The 20194-nt window shown below is 40.9% G+C and overlaps 2 protein-coding genes and 1 long non-coding RNA gene across 17 annotated transcripts; 2 read left to right on the top strand and 1 right to left on the bottom strand.

The window, feature by feature from the left end:
• Positions 1 to 2083: 2083 nt before the first annotated feature.
• On the bottom strand, positions 2084 to 16025 carry OCIAD2 (OCIA domain containing 2). 15 transcript variants are annotated; one of them, XR_014851755.1, is made up of 9 exons: positions 15900 to 16025; positions 12536 to 12673; positions 10055 to 10145; positions 9196 to 9249; positions 7310 to 7357; positions 6879 to 6984; positions 5571 to 5687; positions 5177 to 5264; positions 2084 to 3552 (listed from the first exon to the last, which is right to left on the bottom strand). XR_014851755.1 is itself a non-coding variant. In XM_085058987.1 (8 exons), exons 2-7 carry the CDS (start codon positions 12593 to 12595, stop codon positions 5183 to 5185), a joined length of 441 nt encoding a protein of 146 aa, XP_084915113.1. In that variant the 5' UTR covers positions 12596 to 12673; positions 15900 to 16025; the 3' UTR covers positions 2084 to 3552; positions 5177 to 5182. The 15 variants fall into 15 exon arrangements, 12 of the variants coding, with proteins under 12 accessions (XP_084915113.1, XP_084915114.1, XP_084915115.1 ...); XR_014851754.1 differs by having other exon boundaries at positions 2084 to 5264; XM_085058987.1 differs by lacking the exon at positions 5571 to 5687.
• On the top strand, positions 5687 to 6981 carry LOC146438386 (uncharacterized). The gene is made up of 2 exons (XR_014851757.1): positions 5687 to 5896; positions 6324 to 6981. It is a non-coding gene; the product is annotated as an uncharacterized LOC146438386 (long non-coding RNA).
• LOC146438384 (uncharacterized) lies at positions 15403 to 19117 on the top strand. The gene is made up of 3 exons (XM_085059875.1): positions 15403 to 15421; positions 15613 to 16823; positions 17121 to 19117. Exons 1-2 carry the CDS (start codon positions 15403 to 15405, stop codon positions 16299 to 16301), a joined length of 708 nt encoding a protein of 235 aa, XP_084916001.1. The 3' UTR covers positions 16302 to 16823; positions 17121 to 19117.
• The last annotated feature ends 1077 nt before the right edge of the window (positions 19118 to 20194 follow it).

Below are 20194 nucleotides of genomic sequence, written 5' to 3'. Positions count from 1 at the left end.
AGCTGTCTGACAACCATCAGCCACCTGCCAGAGCCGCCAGCTGTGCAGCAGCACGGGGGCAACCCAGGAGACACGGGCAGGCTCCGTGCCTGGCACGGTGCAGAGCACTGCCTGGGGTTACTACGATCTACCGGACCTGTGGAGCCGATCAGTAGAATGGGAGTGAGTAAATGGCAAGCATTTGCTGCTGGGAAAGGTTTTCTGTTTGTATTTTGCAGAATTACAGATGTGACAGTGTAGAAGGAAGTAAGCTTGGGCATGTCCAGCCCAGCCCTGGCAGAGCTCAGCCTCCAGCAGGCTGAGTAAAGGTTTAAAATGTGCCTCTGGGAGGAAGTATTAAAGACCTTTCTTGCTCTGAAATACCTGAGCTTGCTGATGTGCCTGAGCACATGCTGCAGAATGCTCAAAACACACACAGATGAGAAGAAACACTTAGAAGTTCAGGTAAGTGGGGTTTTTCTATGCAAGAAGTTGGAAGTGCCATTGCTCTCAAACAGTCTGTGTATCAAAGACAACAGGAAAAGCATCCATTACAACTCTTAGGGGTTTTTTTACCATTCATCTGCAGAGAAAGTCACTATACTGTAATAAAAATAATTTAAAGGTGTGTTTTCTCAGGAATCTTGTGCTCTTTGCCCATGAATATGTTTCAGTCTCCATTTCTAGATATGAGCTACCTGGGGTTTCTTTCCTTGGGCAAGGCTCTTAGTTTTTCAGTAACTCTAAGAATCACCATAATGCTCACCCTGTCTCCCACCCTGGCTAGTGATCCTGCTAGAAGGAGATCCCTCACGGGTGCACCCTCCTGTCCTTCGCTGATCAGAGACGAGAAGCTTCCTGACACAAAGGCTGCATTTGGAACAGTTTGCCCATTAGCTCTGCTCATTTTTTCCTTTGATATGCATAAATTTAGTGCTAATACGTCTTAGATTCACAAACTTATTTTCATACCTGTATCACAGTAACTCATGAACTTAGATCCACACAATCAACTGATCAGCCTTTTGCAAAGTATGGAAACAAAGTTAGAAAAAAAAGGAGACAAATTTTTTTGCGAGTATATTTACTACAGAAGAGTAATTGAAACTAAAAAATAACCAAAATTACATTTAAAGCAAAGTTCAGTAGCTAACTTGTAACCCCAAGAGGTATCACAGACCACAGAGCAATTTCTAAGAGTCTGACATGAAAGGTCCTCTGTCACATGCATCAGTCTCCTTAGCATCACCTGGATGTAAGGGCTGCCCTCAGATAACCCTGGCATGACTAACTTTGGTGCAGCTTCTTGCTGTTATCTTGACAGTGGATGACAGATGGAGGGGAATTAGCTAAGACATGTCACCATACAAGTTTTGGTGACTATCACCATACACCCATGACAATTACATTATTTTCACAAAGGAGGTCAACTTCTCTGTGGTTGTGTAACTCCCTCTCCCTAAAGCCCCTGTGGAAGGCTCTCCAAGGCTGACCTGCCTGTACACAACATCAGCTGTGACACAGAACCATTGTGTTTCCCTGACTCCAATTGAAAGAGCTGTGGAAAAATGCTGTAGAAAGGTAACAAGTGTAAAACTGAAGCCCCTGCTGAGACAGAGGTTCTTAGTAGCTCAAGAATTCAAGAGGCTAAATACCAAGTAGAAAAGTATAAAATCTTACAGGGAAAAAAAGGGATCAGGGAGTCTAGTCAGTCTAACCCTTCCCCTTCTACCTGGTGGATGCCTGGCTAGGAAAAACTACCCAAGTGCTTCATCAGGGAGTTGAGTATTCAGTCTAATCACTTTGTTAAACCCAGAATGTATTACGTGTTTAGTAAGCAATTAATAGTTACATTATACTTTTCCATACTATACATTTTGCTTGCTGAATCTCTTTGTGTCCAGGTAAAGATGCCCCAAGAAGCTTGTTCAAAAGGGGGGCACTAACCATAGGCATAGTATGAAAGCAAACAGAAAAACCCCACAGAAGACAGTCTTCACTGACTGACAGTGAAGCCCAAACTTTTCAGTAGCTGTGCACTTATTTCCATGGGAAAACCATCACTATGTTTAGGGGAAATGTCTGCTTTTGATTTCCTGAGATGTTTCATGGAAGACTGTGTGTCCTGCTGTTTATAGAGAACTTGTGCCACCTGGGTTTGGGGTTTTTTTCCAACATCTGGTGGCCTTGGATTTTGTGCAGACCATAAACTCTTCCAAAATATTCCAGGTGTGTTCTTGTTCATGGATGTGGCACACACTTCTGGTATCCCTGGAAAAGTGGACCTTTGTGTAAAACTGGCCTGTTGGAAGTTGATTCAGTGCAGTAACTGCAGTGTGACAATACTGAACTTAGTACTCTTAAAGTACTCCATAACCAAGGGGTCAGCTCAGAGACTGAACAGCTGCTTCACTGTGCAAACCATTTAAACATCCTCACACACTTTTTCCGTCTGACATAGATGACACACATTCCAACATATACCACTTTGCCTGCTACACAAAGTATTGCCAGCATCTAAATACGATAGACAAATACAACTTTTCAGCCCTAAAGGCTAAATTGCACTGAAGAGAGGAAAATAAACCAACATGTTCTGAGAAGAGAGGAGTGTATTTCAAAAAGTGCGTTACAAGAAACTGGTATGTAGTACAAACAGAACTATGTAATAATATGCAGCGATTTCAGAGAAGTCAGTTTATACTAAATCTAAGAGCTAGAATCACAAAATTATTATTTCTAGTCTGCAGGAAAGTGCCTTGAGAGAAGCTGGTCCATAAGGTTTTTATCATGGTCACCACATCTGTAAATAGAATAAAAGGACCTGTTATTTATGTGAGTGGCACCTTGCTTTCACTGTGAAACATGGAGCTTCTTGGTGATTTCTCTGAGAACACTCTAGAGTCCCTGCAGATAAAAGACATTACCTTTGGACTCATAAACACAAATGGAGTTATCTGGGTGGTCTTCCTAGGCACTGCCAGAGCTTGCACCATATGCTGAGCATGGATAATGGCAAGATGTGCTCAGCAGGGTGTCTGCACATTTCTAGAGCACAGCATGCTAAATTAAGTATTTTTGTTACATAAAAGAAGTTTAACAATATAGAAAACAACATAATGGGTTTTTTTTCCCCCAAGTTTTTAAAACCCATCCATCAAAACTGATTTCTGACAAATTCAAAATACCACAATGGCCCATATAGAATGCCTTTTCATTACAGCAATTAAAACTTAAAAGAAATACATTTATCTTATATTTGTTTTCTAACTAAGCTTCTGAATAAGCTTTCAGGCCCTTTTAAAAGCCAAACAAGAAGACCTAAGCTGCTGTTGAAATGTGCAGCAATCGAGGTCTTTGATGAATATGTGAGCTGGAACAGGGAAGAGGTTCCACAGCAGAAATTCCAGGACCCATTACAGGGAGAAAACAAAGAGAAGGGCCTGTGGCATCCTGGATTCTTCCCCTCAAAAAGCTGCAAGACTCCTTTGTGTTTGTGACAATTTGGAATTTTTTTAAAAGCTAATTGGTACTTGCACACCAGAAAAAATATTGTCAGCTCACAGAGGAAGGCTGGAAAACAAAATATATTTGGATTTAAGGTTCAGCAAGCTGCGGATCTGACAAGCAGCAGAGGTAAATCTGGCCATAAATATTTGATTCCTCTACACAGGTAATTGCTAGTAAGTGGCCATCCTCAATTAAATGTGCTTTGGGGTCCTTATCTGGCAGAAGTGAGCCTACATAAGCATTTATTTAAGAGAAAATCATCAAAAGCAGTTAATCAGCACACTGGTGCAAGAGCTTAATCAAACTCATCACTGCTAATGGATTTAGGGTGTCATTCGTTCATCTAAGTCTGGCTCACTCCCTCCTTCATGCTGGCACTAGCAAGAAACCCTTCAGAATGTTTTGGGGATTTTTCACCCCTTTCCTCATACCAAAATAGAGCAGAGAGCTGATCTGGAGAGTCAACTCACTTCATGATCTCTAGAGCTGGCACAAGAGAAGCACTGTCTCTTCTGGCACAGCCCTTATTAGGTGAGCCTAAGCCAAAGTGCATTTTCTGCTAGTGGCTGAGCACTTGCAGCACTTCATATAAAATGCTGAACCAGTGGCAGAGTTGATTAAAATCAGGACTTTATTCTAATGGCTTCTTTCAGGACAATCCTCACTGCTAGCATGTATTGTTGCATAGTAAAGGTCCATAAAAACCTCTCTTCTGGGCAAGTAACCAGGTTCTGATAGGATATTCCTCCTTCTAGACTGTCTATATGCACGCGTTTTAGATTAAGAAAGGGACCATTATCAATATCCTTGTCTAGATTCCTACATAATATATACCAGACTCAATCAAACAATTTCTGCATCAGACTTCTGTTCTTAGCCACATAAACTCACATGGCAGGATTTCAAACAGGCTGTCTGCTCTCCTCCCTTGCAGGCAGCCAAGCTATTTGCAAACACTTTCACACATTCTCCTGCCTGTAAGAAACATAGGCCAGCTTACCACACGCAGAAAGTGTGAAAACATTCTTAAAAAACCCAGCTGCTGGCCTGTTTTTCATAGAGTGCATGTGCTTTTAAACACTCCCCTACCTTCCACCCTGTAAACCCTTCTTTTTCACAAAGGGAACTTCACCCTTTCTGGGGTGAAAACACCTCACAAGCCGTGTCCCCTGCCCCACCACAGCAGGCTGCTCTGGCACCACTCTTATGTTACCCCACTAAGGCTCTAGCCAAAGTGTAGTACTGAATGCAAAAAACCCAAACCCAGCTGTGTCTGCTTTTAATTGTCATTATTTCAATGCATTTTTAAATATCAACATAATCCATAATTATTTGATCCTTCAGTAAATAAAGTTGGAAATTGAAAGGAGTTGTATTTGTTTTACTACAAGCAGTCAATCCAAATTAATTCTACTTAGGTCAATCAGCAATACTCTGCTACTGCTAAAGAAAAAATTCCTCAGAGATGGGGGCTTAAAAGTAGCATGAAAGGTATGTAACACAAAAATTAAGAAACAGAATTAATCAGAAATCACAGATACCGAATATTTCCTTAAGTAATGGTGAGATTTTAATCCATTCTTAAAATCTATGATATTCACTATATTGTTCAAAAGAAGAATACCATTCACCATGGAAAATAAGATGAGAATTTTTTAATTTTTTTTTAAATTACAAGGTTGCCTACCTGGGACTAAGATGCTGAAGGAGTTGAATCTTCTTTCTCATTCGATCCCAATTTTGCTTTACATTCTTTGCAAACATGATGACACTTCCTACAATATTGAAAGCAAATAAAACATTGAAGAATTTTGCTGGATTTCTTCTAATACAACCATATAGCATGATGGCAAAAGTTCTTGAAGAAGGAATCTCTTGCCTGTGCTCCCAAGTTTTTGTAACTGCTTTATGGGACATAAACTGCAAAACATGGCATCTAAATATCCCAGCCAATAAACCCCCATTAATTAGTATTAAGTACTCCTCCTACCAATCGCAAAAATGTAAGAGGATTTTCTAAGCAGCAAGACAGTCCTTGCCATTGTGTCTATGAGCAAGGTGTATAACACTTTGTGTAATACCAAGTAATTGTTACATGTGGGAAGAATACAGTAGAGAAACAGAAGAACAATGAAGACGATTTCCATTATCATTCAGGCATTCAGGCATGAAAGCTCACGCTGGTCTGGGGAAAAGATCTGGAAAGACAAAGGAAAATGATTTTTTGGATAGGATTTTTGGCAAGGTATTTTGTGAGTGAAAGGTTTATACCAGAAGCCATATTGAAAATGGAGGGTATAACAGGCAGTAGAAGGAAGAGCTGAGAAGGAACTCAGAGTCTGATTTGATGCGAAGGAGAACTTTATGTGAAGGTGAGAAAACAATGACTGAAGCATGGACGTGCCAGGTTGTGGGGAATTGGCTAATAGAAAAGGGACATGCAGACTTAGACAAGCTGCTTCTTAACACTTAGACAAGCTGTTTCTTAACAATAGCCGTACTCAGCTAGCTAATGCCCAGATGCCAACTCTCTGGCCAATAAGCAACTTAGAGCACAATGGCCTTGCTGCAACATTGGGATAAGGCTGCTGATAGGGATGTGGAAGAACCAATAAGGATATAGAAAACTGGACAAAGTTAGTATGTATCCATACATAGGGCAAATAGCCAGACTTGGGGCGTTGAAGCAAATAACCAATAATAATATGCGGTTACAGAATATGCATTACCTAATTAACCACACTCTAAGTATGTATGCTGAAACTCAATAAACCGAAGCTTGCTGTAAAAACTCATATTGGGTTGTCAAGTTTTCCTTTAAATCTCGGCACCAGGTGACAGAAGCCAACCACTGAGATCTGTATTATGGTTAGAAGTGCAAGGTGGAAAAAATACCCTCTCAGTTCATGCTCTTCATGGTTTGGCACAACAGTATGAGATTGGGCAAAGCCACAGAGAAAGGGGACATTGCAATATGGGTTGAGACTGAAATTGTTGTTAAAATATGAGGACATCATAAAAAAATCTGTAGCATATTTGGGCTGATCTGTGTTCCAAAGGAAGACTCAAAGGGCCCAAGTGGTAACATGGACAATATTAGCAGCATGATACTAGATGAAAAGAGAGCTAGTAAGTGCTGTCACATCACACCTAAAAGAACAATAATTTCACTTAAATCATGGATATCCTAGTAACAGATTACACTGAGTTTAATTTGCATTTTCTGAAGAATGTGTACTAGTTTCTAATACTGCAATATATAGCCAAAGACTTTAAGTAGTACCTCAGGATCTGATCACAGAATTTAAACTCATAGTTTTTCTGCATATAATTTTTACTCTGTTTTAGACTATTTTTTCCTAGGCATAATAATTTAACTAAGCACGAACCTTTTCTGTTGCGGACCAAATGGTACAACACCAATTTTCTGAAACTTTTTTTTGCATTCTCCAAAGTATGAAATCTTTCCAATGGCAAAACCTAAGACACCAGCAACTGTAGAGACAGATAACAAAACATTGTTAATAGAAGACTGTAAGCCAGTGTGCTATTGGCTCAATTTTAATCACATAACAAATTGTGTATCACGTCTTCTCAGAACATGTAAAACCACATATGAAGTCATACAGGGATTACAGAGGTGGATTCTATAACTACTGAAAACTGGTTACCTATTATGAGAGAGAGTAAGTGGTCCAAAACAATTCATACAGGAAAAGGATATAATAATTAGAGAAAAAGATTATAGAAAATAAAATTAATTCACAATGTCAGCACTTATTGTTCTTGCCCTTTCTTTTTAGAACTGGGTACAACTTACTTGCTATCTTGGGGTATGGACCAAATCTTGCACTTGCTGAGAAAATGCCTACAAGAAAAGGAAATGGTCAGAAAGCTTATTCACTTGAGGAACTCACCAGCACTCAAAACCAGGGCATTAATTTTCCTATAGGCTTTTGCACTTCTTAAGGTGAGGATGGTATGAAGTGCACTAACTCAGATTCAGTACATCAAGGCACTTTCCATTCCACTAGTTCTTAGTTCCTCTGTTTTGGGGCAGTCCTAGAGTCATACGAGGAAGAGAATCTGGACTTTGTAGGATTCAGTTCAGTTCAGGCGGGAGTTCAGAGTGTAACCCAACGTGAAAGCAGCATGTCTGCCACTGGTGACACTTGCAGCACTACAGAAGAAGTGATGGTGGCTTATGTTTCAGCACAAACCAACACTGCGTATAAAATAGCAAAATTACATCTCTTACACAAGGTCCAGTTCCTTGTGCTGTGGTAAGTAAAACAAAACTGTTCATTGGTAGCTTTCTGTGACTGTTGATTAAAACTGTACCACTGGTATCTAGCCTCCTCCTCTACAGAGGAAAGATCAAACATTTTGGCCTTTAAGAGAACACAGTATGCTAAACAAGAAAAGCAAAAAGTTATTTTTAGCTTTTCCACCAAAATCCACCTTCCTCCAGTTAACCTCAGGAAATGAAACCAGTATTCTTCTAAGAACTGTGTGTCTGGCAGAGGAGTGTCATGCTGTGGATGAGGGCTCCATGCAGCAAGATTACTGTGGCAAAGGAAAGGGAACACTGGTTGCACTGTTAAATGCATTCAGACAGTAATAACGAGGTCTAGAAGCTGCAGCTTCTTCTAGAGGCAGGGTGCCGTGTGCAGCCATCAGAAGAAAGTGTTTAGACAGAGGAGCATTCAGCCTATGCTAAGCACAAGGGCCTTTGCCCACTGGGATCTACGCAATTTTAAACTGGGTCTCTCAGGAGAGGGAGCAACAAAAGTGTTTCTTGTTTCTAATCACCCCCCTCCAACTGCTGACACACAGTAATGATTATTTAATAAGGGCATTTGTTGTTTCACAGCTGATCAGAAACATCCAAGTACAATGAACAGAAACTGAGTACCTGGTGCCAGAGTCTGGCATGTTAGCTACAGAGACAGCCCCAGTGCCCTTCCTATCACTGCTTTCCCTTTCTCAAATGTAAAATCCTTCTTCTCTGACACATTCTCCCTTACTCCTTCCCTCCCTGTCTGCCTACAAGCTCATAGGTCAAGGATGCAATAGGGCACCCACATCAGCCTCTTGTGGTACAGCTTATCAGACTTCAGGGGGGATGCCCCTCACTCTTTACCCAAAACACTAACCTCAACCTTATACATAGTCAAGACCCCCAGCAGGGAAACTGAAGGTGCCAAGTGTGGAAGCAAGTGTGGTGCCAAGTGTGGAACTCATCCACCACATAAACAGAATACAATTTTCTTTTGTGTCAGCCTGCAGATAGTGAGCCATCTCTATAGAAAGCTCTCTGTCTCCTCACTTTGGCAGTACTCCTTGTCCCTTCGCACCACGGCTGTACTCATATCGATACACTGTCACTGTAAAAACGCTGCCAGCATTTTTCAAATAAACCAACAGTCAGAGTTACAGTACCCAATTCTAATGCCCATTCTCCGGTTGTACAATGCCCTAGAAGCTGCCCCAGTGAAGACTACTCAAATACATGTGGTCATGGTGACAGAATCCAGCCACCAGTCTTTGGATTTGTGAATTCTCTTTTCAGTTCATGCTCTTTCAAAAGAAGGACTGTGGCAATGCATACATAACAATCAAATCACCATAACAATGATAGTAATGGCTGAGAGGAATATTGATCTTGAAAAACAGCACTTTAATAATGTATTTTTTTATCTTTACCTTTTGAGATTAGCCCCTGGGTGACAAGCATGCTCCCAAGAGACAAAGGAAGAGCTGTGAAAATGAAAAGGAGAGTAGCTGGTATCAGCCAAAATCTGTTACTTATTTGGTAAATATTCTCTTATACATTAAATGTTTTATGTTTCTAATGTTAAACACATCTAAACATTAACTTTGCCTACTGTCTTAATCACCTATTACATCTGTTCATTCAGATTACATTCTGTTCAAAGCAAGGATGTTCTCACACAGTGCCAGACATCAGCCAGGCTATAACATCTGGAGGTAATGCAATATATATATTAAATAATAGTTTCCACAGTCTGAATATCTCCTCTAACTACTGCAACACTTGTAATGACAGCAGCTCTGATGAAATGCTGACACCCTTTTCAATCTTCTCCATTCAGGAAATATGTAATTTAGATACAAACTGATAGGGTGGACATAAAAGGCACTAAAACACTGAGTAATAATCTTTTAGATGTCCTAACACACGAAGAATTTCACAAATCAAAGACACATAACTATGCTTGCTTTCCATTCAAAGGCAAGAATAAGTAAGTAACAAAGTAAAACATTCCTAAAGTGGGGTGGTTGTAATAATGAACTTCAAGAATAGAACCAACTCTACAATTGCTAAAGTTCATATTAAGACCTCAATTCAACCATGTTTACCTACAATGTTTACACAAATAATTCAATCAAACCTTTAAGAGTACAATGCTTAACTTAACATGACAGAGTTAACCTACCACAGTGTTCCAACAAAAAAGCATTTTGCAGACAGTTTTGCATATACACATCAAAAAGTCATTCTGTATAGTAAGTGTGGTAAGAATGACTTTGGAACACTCACCTCTGTACCAGAAGCTTTCCTGCTTGCATTCTTTACGGATCCTTGCAATCTCTCTATCTTGGATTTGGGAGATGGGACAAAAGTACATTGGCTGAAAGCATAAACTGGGATTAGCTTGCTGAATTTAATCTCACAGGAACAAAACAATAAATAAATCAATTAACAAGATAAATTATTTAGAACACAAAATACAAAAAACCCCTGAGCAAAACTCCTAATTCTGTTGTTAGCAGTGTGATGAAATCTTGTTACCCCAATACAGAATCAGATAGAACTACACGTATTTCAAGCTTAAATCACCCATCTTGTTGGTCTTTACTTTCCTAAAATTGCTCAGCTGCTGCTTACCCTAGAAGTATATTGCTTTATATCTGTTAGTAATTTCATTCTCATGACCTACATTATCTCTCCTAGAAATAAAAAGACAGGAAATAAAGGCAGAGTGGCAGTTCTGCTCTGTACACAGTCAATTGAAGTTCAGTCAGAGCAGAATGTGCAAGTATTCAGAAGAGGGTCAACCCTAACTCTGCCAGACTCCCCACTAGTAGAACTTTCTCTCTGAGCAGTTTAAATATATCCATGGCATTAACTGAACTCAACCATAACTTCACCCTAATACAACTTAGGCCACCAACAGACTTCCTTTAGTTTAAGGTAGCTCTTTTTTTACCCATTGTAATTGTGAGAAAACATGACCGTGTTCTCTCTTGCATTCTACTATCCAGGGTATTAACATGCAGACATAAGAAGATTATTTTTCTTTTGTTAAGAAAAGACTCGGTGTTAGCACTTGTAGTGTCATTATCAGACATCTGAAGTAAATGGGTGTACTGGTTTTGACTGGACAAGTGTTTATTTTCTCCATAGTAACTGGTATGGTGCTAGGTTTTGAATTTGTGACCAAACCAGTGTTCAAAATACAGGGATGTTTCAGTTACTGCTGAGTAGAGCTTACACAGAGTCAAGGCCTTTTCTGATTCTCAGTCTGCCCCACCAGCAAATTGGCTGGAGGAGAACAAAAATTTGGTAGGAGACGCAGCTGGGACAGCAGACCTCAGCTGATCCAAGGGATATTCCAATTCCATACCGTGATATTGTGCTCAGCAAGAAAAGACAAGGGAAAGAAGGAGTTGTCATTTAGTTAAAATTAATTGAAATGTTAATGTTTTCCTGGAAAAACACTACATCTTCAAGGATACATATTCTTGAAAGAAAAAACAGACATCATAGAACAAGCAATGTCTCTGGAAAAAGAGCACATTCATCTATTACAGGATTCTACCTCATTTTATGCCTGGCCGATCCATGATTTTATAGCTGTAATAATGAAATGCATTTATTGGCCACACCCACACATTTCACATTTTAGGTTATTAATACCTCCACTCTTCTTCAAGCACTGCTCCCACAGAAGCTAATGGTGGTGCTGCTTGGGTAAACAACACTGAACTGACTCCACTCCAGACCATAGAGAACCACTTTAAACTGGTTTCAGAGCAAGGTTATAGCAAATACAGTAAAATCCAAACAGGCTGACTGAAAGATAAGGAAATGAGTGTCAGAGCCCCAAGTGCACCAACAGGCTTTGCAACCTTTCTGCCTCCATGCACATCCTGCCAGGGGTTTAGTTGCTTGGGCTTGAAGTCAGCTCTAACATGGCACAGTTGTGTAACACTGAATTACACTGCTGTGAAAACAGCGAAGCTTAGAGAAAGCTGCAAGAAGCTTTGCCGAGGGCCTCTGCCCTTCAGCTCAGGAGCTGTATATAAGCTCAGGGCCTTGCCTTAACTGTGTTGTAGGCATACCATGGAGATCCTTACCTTGCCTTGCTAACTTCATTGCCTGGCTTACCATCAGACTTGCCTTAATTCCTATGGATTTGCCTGGCAATCACTGAACTGACTGTAGGCTGACCCTGGTTAACATCACTGCATCTGCTCTCCTCCTCATTTTGGGTACTGTGGGATTGTGCTCCCTGTCCCTGAGGCCCAAGTCCCTGCCAGCCTACTGCCAGTTGTGCTCCTTCCTTGCAGACCAGCACAATATTGCTGCCCTCTGGCAGTGACTGGTTAGCAAAAATCATACCACATTTAAATTCCTCAAGTTCTCCATCAGAGGAGAATGTTCATCTTCTGTGCAGCTGGAGACCAGATTTTTGTGCCATACTGCTCCCTTCTGAATACACAGGCATGTGCATGCAGAACTTGATGGGGACAGGTTGTACTGCACTTGTACTCAGACACCACAGCTCTGCCAGCTTGTAACTCAGGGCATGAATCAGAGCCTTAACCTTAAGATTCACAACTCCTAGCCCTCTGAGCATAGAGAACCAGGAAAAATAATACACGGTCCTTTCCCCTCTTCATCTATATGCTTAAAGCAACACACACCTATTTCTCTCTTCAATAAGAGCACTTGAGGCAAAATCCCAGTTATTTATTAGCAAGAGCATCAAAACAAAAGGAAGGAAATCCAGCTTACCCATCCAGGTTGCTTTATTGGAGGTGTTTGACTTTGCTGTTGGACTGTTTCAGAAGACATTGTCTCTTTCCTTGTACCCTGCTACTGCTCTTGTTCATCAGAAGCTACGTGTTTTATGCTCAGCTACTTATCTTTCTGCTAGGTACAAAAGTAAGAAGTCAAAATATCACACTGATACTGTAAGTCCAGTATTCATCTAGAAATAAATATAGCCAGATTGAAAGAGTGTACTTTTTACAGCAGATAGCATCCAGTCACCCAATATACAGTTTACAGCACAGTGTGTTACTCATCAGCAATACAGAGTTGTGTATAACTTGAACAGGTAAATCAGTAACTACAATTAAATGCTGAATCATGCATGCTCAGCCATAAAAAAATTAAAATAAATATGAGCAAGTCATTGAAAACCTTTCTATTTTTTTAATGTATTGCTGGTCCCAGAAATAGCCTCTTTAGTGTGCTGTCCAGGATTTCTGCACTGCGTTCTATCCTCACTGCCATCATCTGAGGCCTGGATTCTATCAGACCCACCAGGCAAGCCTATCACAAACCACATTTGTATTTCCAAAAACACAATTCAGTTACAAACATCCTCTAAAAAAATAGAAAAGAATAAATAAATTGCAAAGAGTTTTAAAGCTGCAGTCTGCCATGCCTAAGAACTGTGCTGCTAGGGAAAAACAAGAAAGAAATTCATTTATTTCTAGAGTAATACAAACATCTAAACTGTGATTTTTACCCAGCACTTTGCTGCATGGTCTGGCACTTTATTAACACAGAGGGCAGTTCTGCTTTTCCAAAGGTACCTTCTGAGAATGGTAGCACTGAGCAAGGCTAAAGTGACAGAGACGGACTGAGTTAAACAGAAAAGATATCCAACAATTTATTAACCTAAATGTTTTTTGGCATTCATAATATATAAACCACTTCCTGCACACATTTTGGGGTCAGTTACACAGCTATAAAGTTCAAGCAATGTCTGCTTCACACATACTAGATACTCAGACAGCAAAGCTTTTTAAAGTAATGGAACAGAAGCAACATAACTTCCTCTCTCCTTGGTAAAAAACTTAAGTAACATCTATCTGCACTTTATTTTCAGACACTTGCAAAAATGACAATGATCACTGTGTCTTTGAAAAAAAAAGGTTTGAAAATCCATATAATCTGAGGAAACTCACAGCTCTACACTGTCTTCCTCAATGTGACTGGGAGCAATTTAATTTTCATCAGTCTCTTGTCCCTTAATGCAAAAAAAAAGGCAGAAAATAGGAGAAAAATTCATAAAACTTTAGAAGAGGTTTACATCAATCAAAAATCAATCAACTTTTATTATTCTTATCTGCTTTCTTATTCTTACCTGCTCACAAAGCCTAATTGTGCAGACGGCTGCATAAAAATTATCACTGGAAACAGTTTCTAACTGCTGCAACAGATTTAAAGTGCTTGTCTCTTCCACAATGATGAAACAGCTGAGTCACATATGGAAAAGAAATAAAATAAAAAAAGGAAAAAGAAGGGGTATAAATAAAGATTATAAAGATTTGCAGCTTGCTATTGGCCTCCTATATTGTCTTAAGTACATATTTCTCCTGAATTACAAGTTATTCAACTACACTACTGCTTCAACATAATGAAGAGCTGCAAAAATATTGAGCCCTTTAAGCAGCCTCATGGTACATCTCCCACATGGGATGAAAGCTGATAGCTTTCATACTGGCAGGAATGAAATAAAGAGACAGAGCTGAGATCATCAAAATATTATGTAACTGAATTATTAATATTCATACCTAGCAGACATGCTGTCTCCTATCTGAGGAATGTAAAAGTGTTACAGTATTTCAAGGCCCTGTGTCTCGGAAAGACAACTGTCATCCCAAAAAATAACTTTGTTTCCATTAGCTTACTGAAAAAGCGTCTCTTTCTTGTAATTTTCTGTAATGCTCATTGCTGTTTTCTCAACCTCACAGGTAATTCTTAGTTTAACCATTAACTGTATATTGTGTAAGCTGCCTTGGGAAGAATTCTCCAGTTATATTATTCTGTTTAAGTGAAATACCTATATAATACAAGATTAAATCAATGAGGCTTGCAAGGATCAAATATTCAAAAAACTTATTCATCTTCTACAAGAACTGTCCTGGACCATTTATTAATTTACAGAAGAAAATGCTAATATTAGGCTCCTGAAAAATCTCATGATTTCACTACCTCTCATGGGATGATAAAAAAGCAGTATGTAAGAAGATAGCTAGGTTTTTCAAATGTGACAATTGTCAACTTCACATACTCTGTTTACTCCTTCTGAATAGGAATGGTGATCACATAATAAGACTACCTGGGGGAAGAAAGAGCGAACCAAAATTGCGTGTATTAACTGGTACATGCAGTGGGGTGTGATGCCCAGGACAGGCACCACTCATCACCAAGACAACTCATTCAGGGCTTCAGAGAGGCGCTTCAAGAAGCACTGTGAAGAAGACGGAAGATGACAAGACTCAACATGACGATTCCCACCTATCTGAACTGGCTCTTTGTTTTGAATTCAGGCTCTTTTTTCAAAGGAGAGCCTACAGAGCAGCTACACTAGGTCGTCAGTGCAAAGCTCCCTCCCGACACCTGACAGTACCGGGCTGGGAAATGCCCCATGCTCGCCCAGCCCTGCAGCAGCCCTGCAGCAGCTGCTCAGTGCCCTCACCCCGGCCAGCACAGTGCATTGCTTTCATAGAATCACAGAACAAATCAGGCTGGAAAAGACCTCCGAGATAACCGAGTCTAACCTATGATTTAAGACCATGTTATCAATCACACCATGGCACTCAGTGTCACGGCCACTCCACCACTGCCCTGGGCAGTCCACTCCGATGTCTAATCACGCTTTTGGTAAAGAAATTCCTCCTGACGGTCAACCTGAACCTCCTCTGGCACAGCTTGAGGCCATATCCTCTTGTCCTGTCATTAGTGGTCTGGGAGAAGAGACCAATCCCCACCTGGCTACAACCAGCTTCCAGGCAGCTGTAGAGAGCGATAAGGTTGCCCCCGAGCCTCCTTTTCTCCAGGCTAAACACCCCCAGCTCCCTCAGCCTCTCCTAACAGGACTTGTGCTCCAGACCCTTCCCCAGCTCCGCTGCCCTTCTCTGGACACCTCAACGCGCTTCCTGAGCAGTGGGGTGACAGCCCTGCCGAGCTCGGGCAGCAGGACCCCCAGCGCAGCCCTGCCCTCCCTGGCCGGCTGCCGACAGCCACACCCCGACCCCAGCCCTCCCCCTCCCGGGATGCCACACAAACCCAGCCCCGAGGCGCTCGGCCCCGAGGCGCGGAAAGGAGGAATCTGACACTCACAGCCCCCAGCTGCGCTTACCTTCCTGGGCCGCCGGAGGAAGCGGAATGTGCTGGGCTGGGCCGGGCCGGCCGGGTCGGTCCCGGAAGCCCGCGGGGGGCCCGGCGGTGCAGAGCCATGGCCGGGCGGGAGCTGCCGCACCCGTGCTGCCGGGCTGAGCCCGCCGGGGCGGGGCCGGCCTGCCCCAGCTGCGGGGCTCCACCGCCACCTGCCGGCCGCCGCGCGCAGCGACAGGGCCCAGTGCCCGCCCTGCTCCCCTCACGGCCGGCTCCTCGCTCCTGCCGGATCTGCTGCTCCGCCAGCGCTTCTCGCCTCCCCGAGGGCTGCTCCGCCGGAAAAACAGCGAGCACGCCAAGGAAATGCCGTGTTCTCGGATTTCCCCAGAGAAATTCAGAACGCTCTTTTATCAAGGGCGTGTGTTAATGACGGTAACAGAATCACAGAACCCTTAGGGTCGGAAGGGCCCTCGGGGGGTCATCCGGTCCTGCCGAGGCAGGGTTACCTGGAGCAGGTGACACAGAAATTCCTCCAGGTGGGTTTGGAATGTCTCCAGAGAGGGCGACTCTACGACCTGTCTGGGCAGCCTGTTCCAGTGCTCTGCCGCCCTCAAGGGAAAAAAATTCTTCCCCATGTTGATGAGATCACCTCCCAGTCTTCTCTTTTCCCAACTAAACAGGCCCAGCTCCCGCAGTCTCTCCTCATATGAGAGATCCTTCAGATCCCTCATCATCTTTGTGGCTCCCACTGGACCCTCTCCAGTAACTTCTTGTGTTTCTTGTAGTGAGGAGCCCAGCATACAACATACAGGGTCTCTCCTACGAATTGAAAATATCTTTTGTGGAAATGAAACCTTGTTCTTAAAACAGAAACGACAAATTCTATTTTGATCATTTTGGAATGAAAAGCATTGCTTGTCTACTTTGATTTTAATACTATGATGCTTATGTAAGTAAAAGAAAAGATACATTTTAATATTAACAAAAATTAAATAAGAAAGGCACTTTAATCAAGCAAAAATAATTTTGTAAGAAAAGGTATCCTGAAAATGTCAGCTGGGTGTGGGAGGGGGTGTTCAAGTAATACTGAAAAAAATGGTTCTACTTTCTCTGAAATGAGAAATGCAATGCCCTTCTTTAAGAATTTTTCTAAAATAAAAAAATGCAAACAGGAGTTATATTTTGCATTTTATTTTAATTTAAAAAGGTCTCAGTTTCTATTTTGTTTTACTTTGTTTTTTCACAGCAACACTTTATATTTTTCAGTAGACTACCCTACAGGGTAATATGATACTTCAGTGCCTATCGTGAAATGAGTAGCTGTGAGGTCACCATTAAACTTCCTCCTTTTGAATTACCTTGGCATCTCAGTTTCACAAGAAACATAAGTCATAGTTAATTTTCTTAAGTCCAAAAAAGCTTTCAGCTTCCAGAAGTCATGGCTACTTGAAGCCCCTTTCACCAGGCTTTTCTCCCATTCTTGCCTGCCAAACCAGAGGATCAGACTTTGCTGCTTCAAAATGTGCTTTTCACATGGAGGCTGGGCAAGAGTGATGTCCTAAAACAAGTAATAAAAGTGTATCTAATACCTTCTGGGATCTAAAAGGTATTCTTGAAAACATACATGAAAACTATTTAATAGATGCTGGCTGCATACTGTTCTGAAAAATACAATGCACAAGAAAATCCCATAATAACCAACAACTTCTTAACTGGTCCAGCTTAAACTGAACATAAAATGAAAGAGCACAGAAATGACAATTTTTTCATGGTCCATATGTGTGCCTGAGGATAGTGATTGCCTGGGGATAGGACCGTTTGGATTCTTGCCCATTTCTTTGCAAAAATGTCTATTAAAAATCAGTTTAAGCTTCTTTTTAACTTTAAATGTTAAGTTGGTTAGCACAATTGAATGTGTTCTTCAAACACTGTTTCAAAGATTTACCTGAAAGTTTTTCAGAATTATAAAAATTGAGAGAATGTAACAGGCAGAAACTAATAGATGATAGTGATTTGGAAGAATACACACAAAGCAAAAGAGAGATTCTTACCCCTCCCAGAACAAACCCAACTCCACATATCAAAGAAAAAAAACAACCCAAGTGATACCAAAAATAAAACAACCACAACAGAGTTGAGTGCTTGGCTGAGGAATTATCTGTAGTCAAAGTAGAAGGAGATCAAGGACTGAGATTTCACACACTCAGGGAAGGTTTACAGGTTCTGGCTGCTTGACTGAAGAACCTCTCAGAAAACACTGAAGGGTTGCCAGGGTCCTGAGGTTCACAGCATTTACCAGCACAAAACCTTTCCAGTGCGCATATTTACCAGAAACACTCCATGCACATATACTGTGTGTGCCAGAAGGAGGAACTATTACCACATAGGAAAAAGATGGTTTATTTCCCCATTACAAAATCGAACATTGTAACTGCTTAAAAATTCCCTGAGAAAAAAAAGCTCCAACCCCTTGATTTGTAGCCATAACAGAGCATGGAAAACCAAGAAAGAATTACACGGCAGGGCATTGTTCTCATGCTGACGGGAGCAGGAGTTAAGGGCGAATTAAAAGATGTGAAAAGCCACACCAGGAAACAGTCAACATACTTCTGAGTAAAACATTAAACTCTCCTCACTACTTAGAAGAAATTGTGTAAATTTTCTGTGTCTTGGCTGATTCTTGGATGTACTTCTATCTATTTTATACTTGGTCTGTCCTATCTTGTAGTAGAAACGAATAGCTGGCAATTAGGAGATGTTCAAGATATAGGATTTCCTCTTCTCAGTGTGAAGAACCCAGTAAAAATCTTGCAGAGACCTGCATGTCTTTGTGTTGCCACTGAGGCTGTGACAGCTGCCTAACTGTAAACCCTCTCACTCCCACTTTTTCACAGAGTCTCTGTTTTAATCCTACTCTGTGTTCATACTTTCATGCTTTTTCCCGCCATTTCTCTGGTACTTTCTTCTGCTTCTTCATCGTTCCCATTCAGGTACATCTCTACTGGGCAATATGCAAGGACCACTTTTCCCAGGGGTCTGAAAGTTCTTTTGAATTGCATGTGTTTACTTGGGTTTCAAAACATGCTTGTATTGTAATTTGAACCCAAATAAGGCACTGTTTTTTACAATCACTAGCTTTGGAAAAGTTTACCCCTGTCAACCAATATTTATTTTCTGTTAAATTCAGATAATACCTTATGTCTGCCTTAGGGTTGGGGTGTATTAAATACTATTCTAAAATGAAAATGCTCCTTTTTCTGTCAATGGAAACTCCTACTGTAGTAGCTTTGCTTGACTTTGCTGTTTGCCATTATTGTATTCCTGTAAAGACCAAATGCTTTTGCTTTATATTTTTTCAGGTATTTATGTGGCACTCCAAGAATAAAAAAAAATATAGTAAAAGGCATTCCTATATATGGATGTGTAACTAAACACCTTGCAAAGCATTGACTTTTGTTTTTAAGACATTGTACCTGAAAACTCTCCCTCTTTTGCTCTGATGCTTATATGTGTGTCAGCTCTGTGGAGAGCACTGGAATGTAACTTTGTGACATGTGAAGCCAAATTTAGCAGTTACTAAGAGTCTCAGGAAAAGTACCCAGAATACAATGGCTAAATTTGTCAGCATTTGCATTATTTTCAGTACATTATGAGTTTAATGCAAGCCACACAAGCACATCAGGTTCACAATTCCAGTCATGTCTAGTTTTACTGGAACTCCTCCTCTGAACCATTAAGCAAGGTACTGTAATTACAAAGAGTGTTGCAAAATTGTTTCAAATATTTATTGGTTGAATACATGCTGTGAGCCTCCCACTCCCACTATGCAGCTCCAAAAGCAGCCATTTTTCTGGGTTTACTCTCGCCAAGGATCTCATCTTCCAAGTTCCATCTGTGTCACACCACAGCAATATGAAGTGGTGTCACCACCTGAACCAGTGATAAGTGAACTTGGTGACTATTCTGGTATGACTTTTCTTAAATGAAGAAAAAGACAGATGCCTTTAATGACATGGAACTTGAAGAAAACAGAGAAAAGCTCATTAAATCTATGAGTCTCATTCTTCCTTCTCCAGTGAGGTAAATTTTTCTATCAAAATACTTCAATTCCTTTGTGGACATTTGAAACACATATATGATTTCAAACAGCAGCCAGATTTCAACAGAGTTTTTGTAGCTAGCTAAACCCAATCATACTGTACGGTAAATGAATTGCTTGACTTTGAGACTATTTGGACAAAATTTAATTTACTACTGTGTCCTTCCAAATGTCTAGACCAGACTTTATTGCTAATAATAGATCATATAGATGTCAGGTGT

The sequence above is a fragment of the Lichenostomus cassidix genome, chromosome 4 (assembly GCF_008360975.1).
Source record: "Lichenostomus cassidix isolate B80296 chromosome 4, HeHo_3.0, whole genome shotgun sequence".
NCBI classification, from domain to species: Eukaryota; Metazoa; Chordata; class Aves; order Passeriformes; family Meliphagidae; genus Lichenostomus; species Lichenostomus cassidix.
Note: the sequence above shows the minus strand (reverse complement) of the source record. Positions and strands in the feature narration are given on the sequence as shown.